The 20,808-nt window shown below is 39.8% G+C and overlaps 2 protein-coding genes across 2 annotated transcripts in view; both read left to right on the top strand.

The window, feature by feature from the left end:
• Positions 1-20,808, top strand: part of zswim7 (zinc finger, SWIM-type containing 7) — a 34,021-nt gene that overhangs the window by 3,917 nt on the left and 9,296 nt on the right. Inside the window, exons 2-3 of the mRNA XM_086309696.1 lie at positions 8,996-9,017; positions 17,875-17,977. Coding sequence (XP_086165822.1) covers positions 8,996-9,017; positions 17,875-17,977 — 125 coding nt within the window. The remainder of the gene's footprint in view (positions 1-8,995; positions 9,018-17,874; positions 17,978-20,808) is intronic.
• Positions 9,169-10,045, top strand: LOC147321306 (uncharacterized). The gene is made up of 2 exons (XM_086307590.1): positions 9,169-9,291; positions 9,374-10,045. The coding sequence occupies exons 1-2, from the start codon at positions 9,169-9,171 to the stop codon at positions 10,043-10,045; spliced, it is 795 nt and encodes a 264-aa protein (XP_086163716.1).

Raw genomic sequence — 20,808 nt, 5'->3', positions numbered from 1 at the left:
GCTCATCTTTCTATTCCAGGAGAAAACATAGCCAGAAAACATAACACAGATAATGCTCTAAGTGCAAAAAATTACAACCCTTGATTTGATAGCTTGGAAAACCATCTATAGCAGGAATGACTTGAAGTAATAATTTTCTCTATGACACTATTAGTCTCTCACATTGATGTGGAGGAATATTTTTGTACTTTTTGTCACAACAGTGCTTCACTTTATTGTGGTTTGCATACATTTCTTTAAGTACAGCTCTAGTAGTCTCACTTCTTATTTCAATCAGGTTGATTTTTGGGGGGCTTTGATGGGTCAGCACATTGATTCTTTTCTTCTTCAGTCTTTCTGTTGGGTGATTGTTGTGTTATATCATGCAGTTTGGGCCAAACTTTAGCTGTCTGACAAATGGCCGCACATTTGACTCTAGAACACTTTGGTATAAAGAGGAGTATGGCTGCCACGATTAGTCAACTAGTCACGATTACGTCGACTATCAAAATCGTCGACAACTAATTTAATAGTCGACGCGTCGTTTGAAGCTTTGTAAGATCCCAGAGACGCAGGAATAAGTAGCAGGATTTAAGAGTGTAATAATGGACTGCAACAGAAGATAGCAGCACTGCATGTACAAGGATGCCAGCTGCCGTTAAACCCAGAAGAAGAAGCAGTGTCCGGTATAGTAGCTGTGTCCAAATTCAGGAACCGCATCCTCCTGTGCCCGCATTTGTAGGCCAATTACGTTACAGCGACACAACAAAGACTGTCCAAATTCGAAGACTCTGACAAATGCGGCTGACAAATGTGCCCTTCATTTCCCCAGATTTGAAGGATGGGTCGGTTGTATACTTCGTTGCCCGACCTTTTCGGAGATGTCTGTTACCCACCAGCTCGATAGCTAGCCGGGGTTCAAGGCTCACTTAGAGCCGGTGAGAATACCGGGCTGCCAGCAAATTGTTTTCAAACCCACCGCCGTCTTTCGCTACTCGGGTTAAACATGATATATATATAAGTCACTTAGATAAAAATGTTATTGTTTGGCTTTTTTCAGTATATTATTTCTTCCTGAGTAAATCGGTTAGAGTTATAGTTTTTACACAGCTGAATAAACGTCAAGCAGACAACTGATTATCAAAAGTGTGAGATAGGGCTGGGCCATATTATACTGTTCATGGTAATACTGGTACAATGTTATGAAACGATAAGAAAATGAAATATCGCGATAGAATATGGGTAAAACGCGCATGCGCAGTGCCTTTGTTTTCATACGCACATGGCCGAAAAAGCATGGCAGCAACGGAGAATGAGAAGGGAGAAAGCGGATCGTTGAGTGAAACAGATAAACCAGAATTGGTTTGTAAAAATGGTGCCGCTTCAGTGATGTGGAACTGGTTTGGTGTTTGCCTGTCAGATACCCACCAAAGCACTTTTTTTTTTTTTTTTTTTTTTGTGTAGAACATGCACGCAGGCCGTTGTTATTGCTGTATTTGTTGGACTATGGTGCTCGTAAATCTCGGAGTAATCTGGGTCCTAAACTCGTCTCCTTCAGTTCCCAAAGTCAAACAAACACTGCAGCATCACTGAGAGTTAAAAACTGTCTAAATTCTTTCATCTTTAATAAAACGATCAGCATTGCTGCTTTACCAGGTGTAACTATGAAGTTTAACATCCAGGCATCCATGAAAACAGAATGCATTACATTTAACGGAATTAAAAGTTAGCAAGAAGTTAGCAGAAGTTAGGTAACTAGCTAAACTAGCGAGCTAAGTATGATATAACATGTTCTGACTGAGAGATTTAAAAAAATAATAATAATAATAATTCAAACGTACTGCTCTGCTATCACTTCCAACATAAATGAAGACAGGAAACTAAATGGCAGTGACGTTCGTAGGGTTACTGAAGTTGGGCTATGTGCTAGGTGATCGCTAGCGACATAGCTATGTTAGCATAACATAAACAGTGAAGCTGGAGGATGAACGCTAACACTTTTCCACTCGATAAAAGTTAACGTGAGGGTTCCTGATGGTTAGAGACAAATGCAATCGCATGGTAGGATGCTGTAAACAGACCAAACTTCAGTCAGGAGAACAACTGAGATAATCCATCCACAATAGAATGTTAGTCATCAATATACTGCAACAACATGGGAATAGAGAAGCTGTGATAGAATACAGCATTAATGAATCAATGGTACAGAAGTGGAGGAAGCAAGAAGAATCAGTTGAATAGTTTGATTTATCTGACTGCTTTGTTTTGCTTAATGTGTCTTATAATCCCATGCACCTTATGGTCCGAAAAATACGTATTTGACTTTTTTATTTGGCACACTGCAGTTTAATGCTGCAAAGCACCAGTTTTTAACTTCAGTGGATATTATACATGGTTATGGTGAGGATATGTCAGCCAATTTCTACTGGAAATGCCTTTTGGTTAAACTTTCAGCAAGGAATTTGCTTTTGCACTGTTAAATTTTTATATAGCTTTAATGCACATAAAAAAAACAGCTGCTTGTTTAAGTGAAAATAAATGGATGGGGGGTTTTTGCGCTAGTAAAGTTGTGGAGTTGTATTTTGTCTCGCATCAATTATTGTCAGTTATATACCGTATTTCCCGGACTACAAAGCGCACCTGAATATTAGCCGCACAAGCTAAAATCAGGGGAAAATCCTGTTTTGTACATACATTAGCCGCACCTGACTAAAAGCCGCAGGTGTTTCAATGTTGACTTATCATATGTAAGAGAATATGCACAAAGGGAATTGTCAGGAAAGAGATGGCTGTTTGGAGACACACCCCTTTTATTAATATTTTGAAAAACAAGTCATGGGTACATATTTGCACAACTTTTTTGGTATATGTACAAGTAGCGGTAATTACAAGTACGAAACATGTACTGTGCTTCATAAATGAGTAACAAATGTAGTACATAACAATAACCTACAGCACACCAGAAAAATAGATTCGGACTACCTTTTAGGCTCAGGTGCAGTGACACGGCTTTAACAAGAAGAAAAGTCAGTCATTCACCACCATCTTCCTGCGCACTAAAACCACCAAAGTCCTCTTCTCCAGTGTCGGAAACGAACAGGCTCAGGATGGCTTCGTCATCCACTCTCAGCTTCTTTCCTTTGTTGTCACTTTCAAAACCAAACAAATCCTCGTTGTCAGTGTCAGAGTCGAACACCCTCAGAAGGGCCGTGGCGGTGTCCTCCTCTCCATCATGCAGCAGTCCAGCCCTTCGAAATCCGTTGGTGATCGTGGATGTTTTCACACTTTTCCACGCTGTCAGATTCCACCGGTGGAGTTGAGCATAACTTGCTTTTCGCAAGTTTATTGCCGCTTGTCATCCACGCCTCCGGCTGAACGTGTAGCGCTACTTTGAAGTTTGTTTTTCGCGCTACTTGTACGGCACTATGTTGCCTGGCGGATGGACATGTGACCAACATACCACTCTTGAACCCCGATACTGTGTGTCTGATCACATGCCCTTCCGCCAGGCAACGTAGTGCCGTACAACAGCGGAACAAACAAAACAAATCGTCTTACGATATGACAAAAATCATGGACAATCCATAGAAAAGCCGCACCTGACTAAAAGCCGCAGGGTTCAAAGCTTGTGCAAAAAGTAGCGGCTTATAGCCCGACAATTACGGTAGTTATCGCAAATTTTCAAATATATATCGTGATAAATATTTTTGACCATATCGCCCTGCTCTAGTGTGAGATGCTCGAGAATATACTCCGGAGTCCTGTTATATTTTAGATAGCAAGGAGCAGACTGCTGAGTTTATTAAACTCCACCGAAACAATCTGCAGATTTCATTAAAACTTAATAAACTATCATCTTGTCTTTATTTTTAGTTAGCACATACATTAAACACTTAAAGTTGTAAGCTAATGATAGTTATATAAGAGCAGATGCATGCTGGTGCAATAAGCTGTATGTTTTACATCCAATGGATGCACGATCTGATTAGTCGACAAATCGCAAAAATAATCGGTGACTAGTTGACTATCAAAATAATCGTTTGTGGCAGCCCTAAAGAGGAGTTCAGGGTAGATTCAGTAACTGCAAGGTGTTCAGGTTTTGTGGCTGCAGAACAAGCCCAAATCTCCACCCCTCCACCACCGTGCTTAACAGCTGATATGGGCTGTTTGTCATGCTTTGTTATTCCTAATTGTACTGTGTAATGGAAATTATTTGAAACAGCGTCAGAATATGGAGACAGTCTCCATGCAATCTTTCACATATACCACATGTAGATGTGCGATAGCATTTCTCTATAAATATTTTAGGCTTAGAGTCCCTCTTTGTCCAAACCATCCACACCTCTGTCGGGCTGTCTGTATATTTGTTTGATGCCTTTTGCAAAAGTAAATAAAACACCTGGTTGTATGCACCACAGTTTATTTCAAATTTCAGAAGTGTGAGTCCATGGCTCATTGGATCTGAGGTCCAAAATGAACAGTGACGGATCATCCTGGAAAAATGCATTTCCACCCTCGAGCTCAGATTGTTGACAGATGAAGAGGACTAGAGTGGACCATGACCTCGACTGTGCCCTTTCAGTGGCTCCACCAACTCAACTTCTACCTACACTGCCACCATGCATGGCACCAGAAGACTGTTCCAGTGATTCATTACTGACCACAGCCCACATCTTCAGGTTTCATATCAACAAGCAGGCTCATCAGAAAGCTCCACGTCACAGTTTTCGCCACAACGGGTAGCAACTTGCTACAACACCCTTCAGCTGCCCATCAAATGTGCCAATGGACAGTCCCTACTAGTCTTTTTACCTTAATCAGAAGCTCAGATTAAAGAAATCATGACTCATAACTGGGGAAATTTTTTTTTGTTAAATTCTCTTATTTTCCATTGTGAGACATGTATACACATTATGATTGGGATGATAATGACAGCTGAAGGAGAAAGAGAAGAAAATGGACAAAGAGCTCCACATGGCAGCCCTGACATGTGCTAATCTATCCAAGCTACAGCCTATTAGCCATGTCCCCTGACCACAAACAAGTATCAAGCTCCTGCCAGAGGAAGAAAATGAGCAAGATGACACAACCTGGACATCAGTTTAAAGTGCTTTTAGAGGGCACAGAGCAGTGTTGTCCCTCAACAGCAACAACACTGCTGATGAGAAGCATAGCAAGGTGGACTGAGGCTGGAGGGAAGGCACAAGAGTAACGTGCTGCTACTCTGCTGCAATACCACACACATGTGATAGTATACAGCCTATGTGCACATTTGTGTAATTATGATTTGGGGAAATTGAACTTTAAACATATAGTTTGCTGTCTGTTGTCAGTAAGTTTATCGAGCTGTGATCTAATGTGTTGTTTGGGTGTTGGATTAATTTCAACCTCTGAAGGTCTCAGAAAGAAAGTAGTTGAGCCCAAAACTCATTTTTACAGGCCCGGTCAGCAACATTTGATACTGCAAACTGCAAACGGGACTTCTTATGGTTTTCTGTTAATAATGGCTTTCTTCTTGCCACTCTTCCATAAAGGCCAACTTTGTGCAGTGCACGACTAATAGTTGTCCTATGGACAGATTCCCCCAACCTGAGCTGTAGATCTCTGCAGCTCTTCCAGAGTCACCATGGGCCTCTTGGCTGCATTTCTGATCTGCGCTCTCCTTGTTCGGCCTGTGAGTTTAGGTGGACGGCCTTGTCTTGGTAGGTTTACAGTTGTGCCATACTCCTTCCATTTCTGAATGATCGCTTGAACAGTGCTCCGTGGGATGTTCAAGGCTTGGGAAATCCATTCTCTCCTGACTTTCTCTCCTCACTCTCATAAACCTCCCAACTGTCTCCAAACTCTCACTAACCGCAACTCTCCATCAAACACCCACATTTTGAATGAAGTCTGAGGGGTTTATATCTGTCATAGCTCGCGGCAAAGTTCGAACCACTTCATGAACCAGTCACGTGGTACAGCCGGGCAGCGAGGCTTCGGACGTCATCATTTTCAGCTCCTCCCATAAACGAAGCAAGCCTCAATACGCGGCCTAAGCCTGCTTAAAATTTCTCAATAGCTTTATCCCTGACCTGTCTGGTGTGTTCTTTGGACTTCATGGTGTTGTTGCTCCCAATATTCTCTTAGACAACCTTTGAGGCCGTCACAGGGCAGTTGTGGAGCTGTTTTGCAAAGAAGAATGGGCAAGAATTTCAGTCTCTAGATGTGCAAAGCTGGTAGAGACAGACCCTAAAAGACTGGCAGCTGTAATTGCAGAAAAAGGTGGTTCTACAAAGTATTGACTCAGGGGGCTGAATAATTACACACACCCCACTTTGCAGTTATTCATTTGTAAAAAATGTTTGGAATTATGTATGATTTTCGTTCCACTTCTCACATGTACACCACTTTGTATTGGTCTTCCACGTGGAATTCCAATAAAATTGATTCATGTTTGTGGCTGTAATGTGACAAAATGTGGAAAGTTCAAGGGGGCCGAATACTTTTGCAAGCCACTGTAAATGACCTACTTTTCAAGGCGGATGGGAAATAAACACCCCAAACACAGATCAAGGTTTTATAGTTAAATAAAATGAAACTAAAAAGTCAAACTAGATGTGAAAAACAGCTGCTTTCAGTAAAGTTGTTTTTTTATTTTAATACCTATTCTGATTTCTCCTAAGATCCTAAAAATGATTGCTCTCCATGCAATAATAGTAAAAAAGACTAAATCTGAACATTTTCAAACTGTAAAAACTAACCTGAAATGAAGAGGCCACTCTGGGAATAAACTCAAAATAACATATTCAGTGCTTAGAGTCGATTTTTATAAAAAAGCATGCAGACTGCTGTCAGGCTATCAGTACTGTTTGCCTGTACCCCTTTGCAAAGGTAACAACAGCCTGGTTATGTGCACCTCACTTTGTTTCAGATTTCTACAATAACTTTAATGAGCTCAACATTTAACAAAGGAGAGTCTGAGCGGTAATTCTTAGAGTTTTTAGGTTTTTTGAGCTTTGTATGTTTTGACTTCAGAGGGAATTTTCTGGGTCGTCCATTCCTGGGGTGTTAACACATACCTTAATGCGCCATACTAGCAAGTTGGAGTGTTGGAGTGAGAAGTGGTCTTCACTCTTGCTGATCATCAGTTATTTACATGCATTTGATTAGCAAAACCTGACTGCTTCTTATCTTCTTAATTCCTGTGGAAGCAGTGAGGGTGTGCTAAAGTTTTTATTGGACTTCAAGTGCCAGAGCTATCCCAGTTTAGAAATATGTGATAGAATACAAAAGTATGGTGGTGGAGTGCGCCTGAATTTTTTTTTTTTCACCATCATAACAAATAGTCTGACAGATAAAATGAACTGTAAAACAGTGATTATAATAAAGTAGAGCTGGGCGATATGAGATTTTTTCATATCACGATATGTTTTTTTCATTTCAGGCGATAACGATATCTATCACGATATAAGCCAAATAACTATATTTGTAAGATTTAAATGTGCCGTTGCTCACAAGTAAAATGTGAAATAATCAGCAGCTTGTTTTTATTTAAATATTTATTTCCCATAATAAGTTCAACAGGGTAGATGTACTTAAGGAACATGAGACTTTTTCAGATAAATAAAGGCAAATATTGCAAACTACACAAAAGGCAGCCGCTAAAGCGTTTAAGTTTCAAAATAGAACAAATGAAACAGACTAAATTGTCAATTCCACTTAGAAACAAAATATTAATTCTAAAAATAAATCTTAGTTTGTTTTACAGAAGAACAGACAAAACTGACTAACTTTTGTCAATATCAAATAAACTGAGAACTAAAAGGAAATTCTCAATCTCTCCTTGTTGTATAGCTTAGCTTTTCAAACAGTTTTAACAGTTACTTTAGTCTGACAAAAGCCGAATGACGAATTAGCGCTTCCAGTCAGAGACTGAGGCTACGTCCACACGTACACAGGTATTTTTGAAAACGGAGATTTTCCATTTTCGTTTTAAAAAATAATCCCGTCCACACATAAAGGCAGAAATGAAGGAAAACGCTGCTATGAACATGCCAAAGCAGCAGGTGGCGCTAGATTCCTAACCGTGCCTAAATGTTGGCCAATCAGAAGTCTAGAAGCCTCGGTGGGAAAAAGTAAACAAAGCTGGGGCATAGAAGCAGAACCGAGTCGTAAGTGTGGAGGGACAGTAACTGTGTGTATATGTAAGCATTTAAACACTGCAGAGAGTAGAATTAACAGTAACAGTATTGTAGAAATTCATTTCACCGAAACAATAACGTGGCGCAGTGTGACGCATGCACCAGTTTATTGTATTTCCAGACTTGCTTTCGGCACAATTTACAGTGCACGCTACTCTATTTTTGTCAGACTTGAAATAGCCGAAATACCTTCACACTACGGAACTTCTATGGCTCTTCCGTTTGACAATCTCTCCGGCATTGGAACCATCATCTGTTTTCTCTTCGGTCACGCTCGGTTGATTTTTCTAGTCGGCACACTCATTTCCTCCATTACGCGCTGGCTCCATTACCCGCTGGCTGCTTCCCAAACAAACACACGTGCGGCTTGGCACTTGTGCTGTACGTAACAAGTCACGCAACGTGACGCTGCGGCTGCGATTGGTTCGGCTCTGTGCTACTTAATTTGGATTGGCTGACCTTTTTTTTTTTTTTTTTTTTTTTTTTTTTGAGGACAAGAGCGGCGAGGTCTATCGCGATAGCTTAATTTCTCTATCGAGTAAAAGTTATATCGCGATACATATCGTTATCGTTCTATCGCCCAGCTCTATAATAAAGCATAATGAGGTATTTTTGCAGTTTAATGACTTCCACACATTCAATTGCTGGGAAGAGTTTTCCACTGGCTAATGAAGAAGGAGGCAAGTTAAAAAAGTGTAAACACAAAGTAAACGTTCTGTTTGCCTACATAGTTCATCTTTACCTCAACATCAACACAATAGCCAAGTGTTATCTTACAAGCCCTGCAGCAGCTGATAAATTGTTTACACCTTCACTTTTTCTTCTTCTTGCAGTTCCCAATGACCTGCTGATTGCGTAAGTATTATTTTCTTTCTTTCTTTGATTATCTGATTATCAAAATGTTCAACTAGTATAAAAGTACACCAGAAAAGAAAAATCACTCAAACACACACAAACAGTCTTTCCATGCATGTATTTGATTTTCTTTAGTTGTACTAAACTTCTGATGACTACACACTACGCTTGTACTGTACTTCTGATTTCTTTCATCCACCTATCAAATACTGAGGGCATCTTGGATTTCATCTTGGAGTCAAAGAGGAGGTACTGGTCCGTGTGTGGGCTTCTGGTAAACTTGAATGTTGAGGTTGTCATTCTCTTCAGTGTGCACAGCGTAAAGGACAACTGTTTGCCTTTCCTGGACTGCGCAGTACCTCCTCTTTGACTCCCATCACCCTCTGGAACACAAACTTGGGGTAATTAGGACCCTACACCACCGGGCAGATAATATTCCCTCTAAGCCAGAAGGGAAAAAGAAGGAACACACACACATAAAGGAAGCACTTAAAACATACGGTTATCCTAATTGGGCGTTTATAAAGTCAGCAAAGATGCACAGAAAAGAAGATCAGACACCAGCGAGGGAGGATAAGAAAGACAGATGCAACAACATTTTCATCTCCTATGTAGCCGGTGTATCAGAGAAACTCAGGAGGCTCTTCTCCAAGCACGACATCCCGGTGTACTTCAGACCCAGCAACACACTTAGACAGAAACTGGTTCACCCAAAAGACAGAACTCCTAAACACAAACTTAACAATGTGGTGTATGCTGTACAGTGCAGCGAGGAATGTCCAGACCTCTACATCGGAGAGACCAAACAGCCACTTCACAAGCGCATGGCACAACATAGAAGAGCCACCTCCACAGGACAAGACTCAGCAGTTCATCTGCATCTAAAGGACAAAGGACACTCTTTCGAGGATGCCAACGTTCACATTTTGGACAGAGAGGACAGATGGTTTGAAAGAGGAGTGAAAGAAGCCATTTACGTCCACTGTGAGCCAGACGCTTTTCTTTCCAACCTCCTTAGACTACGATGACCTGGATGACTGAGAACCTCCACAAACAGTCAATAAAAGTAGTAATCCACTCCTGTCTGAGTTATGTTCTTAGTAAGAAAAAATTTGGTTCTGAGTGGGTGTGATGTGGATAAACCACACTGACAATGACCAACTATGCATGCGTGCAGTCTGGGTTTCCCCATGTGACACAGACACCGATAGGACTGCGATGGTGTTCTGTGAGATTTCCTGGCAAAGTGGCTCAAAATGTTGAGAGTACAGGAGTGCTCCCTGTCACCACATCCTGTTTATCACACAGGAAGCCTCTGGTTTAGGGGCTCATCACACTCTGGCAATTCACTAGTAGACTTTTGTTTTTTGTCTTTTTTTTTTTCTTTTTCTTTTTTAAATCTCCCAGGCTTTGTAGAAGCATATTTATCATATAGCAGCACAATTAGGTTGTCCACATTAATGATTCCAGTCAGAATTTTAATAAAAACAAACTGAGTGATGGGGATGTAATGGATAAAGGGATGTTGTTCTTATTGCACTGAACTTCAGCGTGATTATCTAACATGATTGAATGACCTTTTTCATAGGATAGACCTTTAAACCAATAGAAGTCTGGTTTGAAACCATTTAACATGTGCTCTAATTAGACACATAGAGTGTTGTGTTAAAGTAACTATCTGCACTAACCCGAGGAGACATGCAGCGACAAAAATGATGTGTATATAAAGAGAAAAAAAAAAAAGGGGGGGGGGGGGGGTTCAAGATGCTCCACCACAGATGAGTGTGTGGTTTGTGTAGATATGCAGTGTGCCTCTCGTCTTTATAACCTTTTGTTTCTCACAAGCATTACTTTTTTTTCAGTATTAATATAGCTACTTTTTGAATTATTTATTCATTTATTTATTTATTTATTTGAGATGCGCTAAATTCCATTTTTATTTTTTTAATGTTCGCTGGAAGACACACTTTGATTTCTAACTTGTATAACTTTATATTTGTTGTTTGATCGAGTGTATAAGACAGATGAACACTGGAACGGCCTGTGAACACGGTTAGAGTGGGGAAAAAAGAAGCCAGTTACTCTTCGTCTCCCTCTCCACCATTGTGGTTTTTTATTTAAATGTTTTTGAGGTTTGTTTGGGGTTTTTTTCTTTTTTTTTTAACATGGGCTATTGTATGGGCAGAACTCTGTGCTATCAAAAACTGAATTTGAATAAGTTGAATTTGAATTGCTCAGATTGATTCTGAATTGCTCAACTTGAGTTCTTGTCCTGTGAGCCACCGTAAGGAAGTACTTAGAGTAGAACTGGACCATCACCTTTTCAAAGACAAAGCAGTCATTTAGATAAAATATTGGATATTGTTTACCTGTAACTGCACAAAGAGAACTTAGAAATGTAATTACTGACAAGAGTGAACAAGCACTTATAGTGTAATATACAGCTGTGGCCAAACATTTAGAGAATGAGAAGTGTTGAGGTTTTTCCCCCCACAAAGTTTGCTGTTTCAGTGATAGTTGTATATCAAATTCAGTGTTGGGACCAGAGATGGGCAGTAACGTGTTACTTGTAACGCGTTACTGTAATCTGATTACTTTTTTCAAGTAACGAGTAAAGTAAGGGATTACTATTGCAAAAACGGTAATTAGATTACTGTTACTTTCCCGTAGGAATACTGCGTTACTAAAACCGTGATTTTTTTTTTTTTTTGAATTTTTAAATTTTATTTAATTTTATTTATTTATTTTTATTTTTTTTGCGAGAATGTCTCATGACAATGACGTAAGCGAGTGCGACGTTCGTGACAACAGCTGTGTGCAGATCAACAATGGATCATATATCGAGTGCAGGAGAGAGGATGAGCGTGCAGCGTTTAAAGCGTGGAAGTACTGACCTTACTTTGAGTTTGATTCCATAAAGAGTGACAAAAACATTAGCGTCCGTTGTGCGTGGGAAGAAAACTGCGCAACGACGTAATGGGAAATTCACAGAGAAACTCGCGGATTCTTCCACTGACCGCTGCAGCACACCTGCACCAGGGTAAACCTCCGCCTACCCCACTCCTGCTTTACAGGTGAAAATAGAGCAACAGGACCGCTAGTCTTTGATTTTATTTATTTTCTGCTGTGTTTTACTTGCATCTATTTGAAAGACTGAGTGTAAACACAAAAAATATTTTATTTTATGTGCTGGAATGTGCAGAAAATAGGTTTAAATGTTAAACTAATTTCTTCCAGTCAGAGAATGTTGCATATAATTAAATTTTTGCCTGATGCATAAAGTTAAAAGATTAAAATGGATAAAACAAGTTTTAAAAAGAGACTTTTCCATTTGATTACATTTTGTATGATGGATTATGCAGAAAAAGTAGAATTGGGCTGAAAGATCTATCGCTTTATCACCTATTCAGGTTGTAAATCGTGTTTTTTAATAAGTAACTAAGGACTGGCCACCGGTCCGAGTGTCAGGAGAACTGAACTTCAGGTAAGAAGTTATGACCTGCAGTCTTTCTGGGTCAGATATAAACCAAGTTTAGGTGGAGTTTATTTTCGTTATGCTGACTTTTTTGTACTGCGTACTAGCTAGCATGACGGGGTTTCTATACAGCTGGGTGGGTGCTATGTTACTGATGTTAAACTTTATTTTGTTCATAAGGTTAATTATTAGAGTTGCCAACTGTCCCATTAAAAAAAACCAGAATAGTCTGGTATTCAGAGAAAATATTATGCGTTTCATATTGAGGTGAAAAGGAAGACAGTTTGTCCCGGACTTCAGCTACAATGAAAAAGACACAAAGCTGAAGTTATTCTGTCTTTACGCTGTCAGCTGCCTCTTCTTCTCTTATTCTCTCCCCTCCCTCTCCCGTTTCTACTTCAATCATGAAACTGATCAATGATCAGGTGATCGGCTTTTCTCTCTTGTTTGTTTATCGCCCACTTCGCGCCAGAAAGAAGAAACCAGCGGAGCTCGCGTTAAACAACAGCTGCACGTTTAAGCTTGATCAGCTGTTGTTAGAATTTATTTAATATTAATTTCTAGTATCAGCTGATGTTTGCTGGAGCCACAGCTGTAAAAGCTGCTGGTCATGATATGGTTTGGTTATCTGGTGAGAGGGAAACATGAAGATGAAACCAGGAGATGTCCTTACTGAATCATCAGAGCTGAACAGGTGATGGAGAAACAGGTTTACCTTTTAGGTGACATGAATGAGTTGAAGGGAAGTTATGAACTGTTTCTGAGAGACAAATAAAACCAGGATCCTTTTCTAAGTAGCTGACAGCTGGTAACTGTGCAGGGGCGGGTCTAGCAAAGTGTTGCCAGGGGGCCAGGTAGGGCATTAAAAGGGAAAGGGGGGCACAAGGAAATACTTTCTTATTCTCATTTAAAATGTCTAGCTTTTAATTAAAAAAAAAAAAAAAAAATGAAAAATTATTATCTGAGTCTTACAACAAACGATTGATAGATTGATACATTGATACATATATACCATCAAGACAGTGTACATCACTGTCACAACAGTGTTTATTTTCATTCAAAGGCTTTATGATTTTTCCTATAATAGTGGGCCGGTCTCTAGTCAAAATGCCCGGGACGATTTTTTTTGTCCCAGTCCAGCCCTGTATGCAGCTCATCTGCAGTCTGGTGTTACCTACATCTTCCTATTCAGAAGGCAGAATTTCCGAGTTCTGAGTACAATCAAAAGCACCACAACTGCAGTTTTCCTGTTGGATGTAAAAAGCGCACATGATTTTGTGACGTAGGCTAAAATCATGGCGGCGGTCAACGACGGTCCAGGCATGGGATTTCTCTCGTGGAAATACAGTGGGGCAAAAAAGTATTTAGTCAGCCACCGATTGTGCAAGTTCCCCCACTTAAAATGATGACAGAGGTCAGTAATTTGCACCAGAGGTACACTTCAACTGTGAGAGACAGAATGTGGAAAAAAAAATCCATGAATTCACATGGTAGGATTTGTAAAGAATTTATTCGTAAATCAGGGTGGAAAATAAGTATTTGGTCAATAACAAAAATACAACTCAATACTATGTAACATAACCTTTGTTGGCAATAACAGAGGTCAAAAGTTTACTATAGGTCTTTACCAGGTTTGCACACACAGTAGCTGGTATTTTGGCCCATTCCTCCATGCAGATCTTCTCGAGAGCAGTGATGTTTTGGGGCTGTCGCCGAGCAACACAGACTTTCAACTCCCGCCACAGATTTTCTATGGGGTTGAGGTCTGGAGACTGGCTAGGCCACTCCAGGACTTTCAAATGCTTCTTACGGAGCCACTCCTTTGTTGCCCGGGCGGTGTGTTTTAGATCATTGTCATGTTGGAAGACCCAGCCTCGTTTCATCTTCAAAGTTCTCACTGATGGAAGGAGGTTTTGGCTCAAAATCTCACGATACATGGCCCCATTCATTCTGTCCTTAACACGGATCAGTCGTCCTGTCCCTTTGGCAGAAAAACAGCCCCATAGCATGATGTTTCCACCCCCATGCTTCACACTAGGTGTGGTGTTCTTGGGATGCAACTCAGTATTCTTCTTCCTCCAAACACAACGAGTTGAGTTTATACCAAAAAGTTCTACTTTGGTTTCATCTGACCACATGACATTCTCCCAATCCTCTGCTGTATCATCCATGTGCTCTCTGGCAAACTTCAGACAGGCCTGGACATGCACTGGCTTCAGCAGCGGAACACGTCTGGCACTGCGGGATTTGATTCCCTGCCGTTGTAGTGTGTTACTGATGGTGACCTTTGTTACTTTGGTCCCAGCTCTCTGCAGGTCATTCACCAGGTCCCCCCGTGTGGTTCTGGGATCTTTGCTCACCGTTCTCATGATCATTTTGACCCCACGGGATGAGATCTTGCGTGGAGCCCCAGATCGAGGGAGATTATCAGTGGTCTTGTATGTCTTCCATTTTCTGATGATTGCTCCCACAGTTGATTTTTTCACACCAAGCTGCTTGCCTATTGTAGATTCACTCTTCCCAGTCTGGTGCAGGTCTACAATACTTTTCCTGGTGTCCTTCGAAAGCTCTTTGGTCTTGGCCATGGCGGAGTTTGGAGTCTGACTGTTTGAGGCTGTGGACAGGTGTCTTTTATACAGATGATGAGTTCAAACAGGTGCCATTCATACAGGTAACGAGTGGGGGACAGAAAAGCTTCTTACAGAAGACGTTACAGGTCTGTGAGAGCCAGAGATTTTCCTTGTTTGAGGTGACCAAATACTTATTTTCCACCCTAATTTACGAATAAATTCTTTACAAATCCTACCATGTGAATTCATGGATTTTTTTTTTTCACATTCTGTCTCTCACAGTTGAAGTGTACCTCTGGTGCAAATTACTGACCTCTGTCATCATTTTAAGTGGGGGAACTTGCACAATCGGTGGCTGACTAAATACTTTTTTGCCCCACTGTATGCACATTATCTTTTCCTTTCTATTGGTAGGTGGCACAGTGCACTTGTGGCAAGTAAGCAAGCTAGAAGACTGGAAATCTTGCTGGGTATCCAGTTATGGAAGCAACACATTAACAAGAGAATTCTGAGTTAAACCAAAGTTACTTTCCCTAGTAACTAGTTACTTTGAAAGTAACGAGTAACTATCAAGTTACTTTTGATAGTTACATTACTAGTTACTTCTAAGTTACTAATTTAAAGTAACTTACCCAACACTGATCATATTCTACTGGAAACAGTCGATCATATTTGTCGAAGCTGAACCCAGGGCAAACTAAGCTAAATTTAGCTTTTTTTTTTTTTTTTTTTTTTTTTTTTAGCAAACAGCTACAATAAGCATAACAGTTATCAGATATCATTTGTTTACATGATGCTTTTTCTTATACAGGTAATATATTTATTACCAACCTGAACGTTTATCTGCCGGTCATCTGACATGACGAATGACTTCTGAATACTTAAATCTGTGTCCCGCTCCAACTCAAGATGCTGTAGGAAGGTCTGCAGGTACAAACGGTGCTCGATTACTCTGCGGCTTTCACAAAGGGCCTGGATGTATGCCCCCAAAAACTGAATTGTAGAACTGAAATTGAATGGTGAGCAGTGAAACTGAAAGCATTCAAAAGCTAAATTTAAAGAAGGATGAATACAATTTCAAATTAAATTAATTAATTTTCATAATGTAAAATTCTGTTTCGATTCAGTGATGATCATTTTCAAATCAATTTATTGGATTTCAAATTAGGCTAATTCAAATTCAGCTTCAGAAGGTTTTATTCAAGTTGAGCAATTCAGATTAAATTTGAGCAATTCAAATTTGAATTGATCTTATTCAAATTTAGTTTCTGATGGCACAAAGTTCTGCCCATACTAGTGCCGTTCTTTCTTTCATACAGAAAGTCTTAAGAAACTGGGGTTTGTTCTGAAATAATCTGTGCGAATTTTAAACCAAGTTAGAGGTTTTTTTTGAACTGCCAAACTCCTCTGTGCAGGCACCAATATGTGATAACCATGCCTTTTTGCCTCCTTGGGATGATAAATCCTATGTTTGGAAGGAGAAGGGCTTAATCATATTCAAAGATCTTTATATAGATGGAAAATTTGCATCATTTAATCAGCTTAAGCAAAAATTTGATTTACCGCATTCACATTTTTACCGTTACCTACAAGTCAGGCATTTTATGCAATCCAATATGAAGAATTGCCAAGATGTTCCACATGAACATAACCTTTTTAAGGTGTTCCTGAGCCCTCCTTACTCCAAACATTTGATTTCTACAATTGTACATTTGTTTGCTGACAGCATTGAAGTGCAGACTACGAGGATAAGAGACGCTTGGAGGGAGGAATTGGGCATAGAAATATCAGAATCTATGTGGGACAAATGCCTATCAAAAATTCATTCCTGCTCTGTTAACAGCAGACATCAATTAATACAATTTAAAATTGTCCATCGGCTACATTATTCCAAGGTTCGGCTACACAAAATTCATCCTTCAACTTCCCCCATATGTGACAGATGTAAAACATCAGAGAGCACATTGGCTCACGCTTTCTGGCATTGCCCCTCATTGACCAATTTTTGGTTCAAAATATTTGATTGGTACTCTAAAGCTTATGGGATTTCCATCTCACCCAATCCAGAAATTGCAGTTTTTGGCTGTGTACGTTCCAGAACTATCCCTGCGACTGTGTGGGTGCCAATCGACCTCGGAATGATGATCGCGAAAAGACTTATTCTACAGGAATGGAAGTCCGCTGCTCCTCCCTCCTTCAGTGTCTGGCTCAATGACATGCTATCAGTCATTCAACTGGAAAAAGTTCGATACCTGCAAACACCTGCAGCAAATGTTTTCTCAAAATCCTGGACTCCGTTTTGTACTCGCCTTGAGAAGGCTCACGTTGTATAAACATGTACCATGGCACTGCAACTTCCCTGTTTATTACATATTCATGACATTTAATTCATTATGGATACTGGTAGTTTCTGATTTTAATGTTTTCTTTCTTTTTTTCTTTTGTCTTTGCCTATTGATTCATATTATTGTTGTGCTATTTCTTGTCCTATCATCTCAGCGCCTGAGCTGTATTTGTTTGTTGATGGGGTTTTCTATGCTGAAAAAATTAAAATAAAATATTGGGGGGGAAAAAAAAAATCATCCAAACTGTGGGTGGCCATTTTTTCAAATTTTGGGAAAACTGCTATAATATAACAACAGAAAAATCAGCAAACTCCTAAAATCCATGACGATCTGGCATTTTTAATTAAGAAATGACAGGTTTCTGTGATTAATTGTTTTGCTTTTCTTATACACTTTTAAATCTGAGCACAAAGCTTCTGTTGTTGTTTTGACGACTCCTTCTTCTTCTTCTTCTTCTTGTCTCATAGGCTGAAGTTTGTCTTCGGGTCTTGTGCGTTACAGGCTTTGGATTTGGTTGACCAGCACTCAGTCACCTGTTTGACAGCTCCCAGTGGACGCAAGGCCTTTCAGGTCTCTTTTTTTTTTTTTTTTTTTTAAGCCCGAGTCTCACTTCTCTGTGCCTGCCAAGGTCATAAAAGGTGTTTCTCACTGCATGTGAGAAATTCCTTCCTAAAAGTACAAATTTACAAAAGCATTTTACGCATGAAGAACATTTTTATAAGACAGGAAATGACTTAATGTGAAAGAAAAAGGACTATTTTCCTGAAATTTGTCCTGAGTCATGCTGCAAGCTTATGAGTTAGCCTCAGGGGGACAAGGCATCAGTTGTAGTGGGAGAAACAAAGCAGTCCACCAAGGTTGTGGTCATTGTGTCCTGAATTTCCTGTAAACTCCTTTAGCCTCTTGTAAAAAGTAGTTTTATGAGAGGAGCGTTAGAGCACAATGCAGCTAAATAAAGACATGGATTTTGTTCGTGTTGTGAAATTTTCAGCACAACTTAACTTTTCCACATCATTCACACCGCAGCTACCTCATGTCTGACCATTTTACATCAGTATTTCTAAATATTTCTGGCAACTTGAATCACTTGAGAGTTTTAGATTTTTTTTTTTATTTTTTATTTTTTTAATCCAAAAGCATCAAATTTGCTTTTGCATCTTATAAGTTCATTTTGACAGCTGTGAGTTTCCTCCTGTAATCCAGCCAGGTGGCACTTATATAAAGTTTTAATTTAACAGTGTCTGTTCAAATCATGTCTCAGAGGCATGGCTCAGACATTTAGCTTACACTGCTCTCTGACTTCACTTGTCAGTAGGCAGCATTTAAAATCAAACCAACCCCTTAAAAATACCTGAACACATCAGAACATAGTGAGAAGTGCATGAAGACACATATTAGGTTCCAGCTAAAATGAATCAAAGCAGGTCCCTGATTTCTAATGAGAAATAAAAAAGGAGGTGAAGTTACTGCTGTGAGGATCAAAGGTTAAGTGATGAAATAACGTTCAAGGTTGGACTTGAGGCCCTGTGATTTTGACCAGACTGGAGCATCTTCAGGAAGTATATGCTATCACTGGGAGTTGGAGCTTTAGCTCATTTTCTGGCTTTTCTGCAATTAGTCATCCACATGTCAAGCATTTATGCCAATTTCCTGTAAGGCGGGAAGAGGAGGGAGCAGCCGTCTCTCACCACATTACAAAAATAATCTTATTTGGGAAAGAAATGCATTTACTGGAAGTGCAGTGATGCGTGTGTTCAATGGAAAGAAGATGATAAATGAACAGATTCGGCCATTTTTGTCATTTCCTACTAATAATTTGTTTCTGTTGGACGGAGTTTCTCGTGTTGTGGTGGTTATTTTGTCACCTTATGAATAACCCATGAGAACTTGGCATTTCAGTGCAATTTTTCTTTACAGTCTTATCTCATTCTTAAAGTCAAATGACCTTTTGATAAGAAATGTACCACCGTTTTGTTTTTTTGGAAAGAGAATTTGTGAGTGGTGAAGTCTTAGAAGTACTGAAACTTAAAATAAATGTTTTTGAGTCAACTGTCATTAATATAGTGGGGAAATAGAAAGTTATTACAGCTTCTCACAGTTCAAGGTGACAATATGAAATGTTGTCTGTAAGTTATTTAATTATCTATCAAATATCCAGTTCAGGTCATGTTTTAAGGTTTCAGTTTAAGGTGGTGGTGGTGACATGGCCTGCTGAGATGTGTGACTGGCTGTAAGGAGGGTTTATTTAATCCTCTCTGAAGTGCCATTAGTTATAAGCTAAACCATTCTTCTTAATGGAATGTAAAACATAAGTCTTTGTAGCATTAACATGAAGGCTTTTTGGTTCTTAAAGTAATTCATCATTACACATGAGAATCTCCAGGTCTGTGTTTTGTAAGTCAGAATAAATGCACCCAGTCAGGGTTGACTGATAATGCACATATACAGCATGTTGGCATACAGACACAGGGGTAGCGTATCTTAATGACTTCCCACTATAAATTTCCCCAAAGTTTGTGGCGTGGAACGGAGAGCTGCCCTAGTTCCTGCTCCTCTGGCTCACGTTAATGGCAAATACTCTCATGGGAGCCACTGCTTGTAGAAGAGATGAAGCCAGAACTCTGCTGAGTCCAACTGCAGTGAGTAACAGAGAGACGCTGATGTATAGCGTTTTTTTCTTTTTTGAAGAAACTTCGATGCCTGCCAAGCAGTGCAAGCGCAGTTTGGTGTCTTTTGATGATACTTGCCACTAGCTTTGTGGTGAGAACTGCAGCAGAGCCTCATGAAAACAAAAAAAGCTGGTGTGAGCTGATTTTAAACTTGGCTCTTTAGAAACTGTAGTGGTCCTTGTCCATGTGGTCACAGTTTTACAGCTTCTGTCCTCATCTTGGTGTGGAAAGTACATCTTTAGTGAGGTGTTGTGAGTCTATGTAATTGTCTCTTTTGTGCCTTTTTTTTTTTTTTTAAATAATGAAGTGTCACATTGAATAAATGAGGTGTTTTTGCTTTTGTAGGTCAGAGGCAAAGGTAATTCATTGAAGCTTTGGAGAATAATGGAGCCTGCTCTGCCATCTTGGCAAGCATTAGTTATTGTGAAGTGTCAAGCTAATCCACCGACTTAATGTCCTCGTGTGTCATGTGTATGAGGACGGCACCTAAATCACTGTCTGTAGCTGGGAGCGAATGCTGACATCATGAGCAGCTTCAGTCAGCCAAGGCCATTAGGCATCCCACCCAGGTTTTTTAAAAATGCATTATTTATTACTTATCTAAATAACTAATGAGAAATCATGTAGTTGGTAGAAGCTAAAGAATAGTTTACACCATTATATTCCTCTAAATTTGCCGGCATGCGGTCTATGAAGTGCAATGCTCTGCAAAAGTGTTGAGTCCCCCCCCCC

The sequence above is a fragment of the Aulonocara sp. 'chitande type north' Nkhata Bay genome, linkage group LG10 (genome assembly GCF_057382095.1).
Source record: "Aulonocara sp. 'chitande type north' Nkhata Bay isolate Kocher_YH1m ecotype deep benthic linkage group LG10, A_spYH_male_GT1.1, whole genome shotgun sequence".
NCBI lineage: Eukaryota > Metazoa > Chordata > Actinopteri > Cichliformes > Cichlidae > Aulonocara > Aulonocara sp. 'chitande type north' Nkhata Bay.
This window is presented reverse-complemented; position numbering and strand designations above follow the sequence as displayed.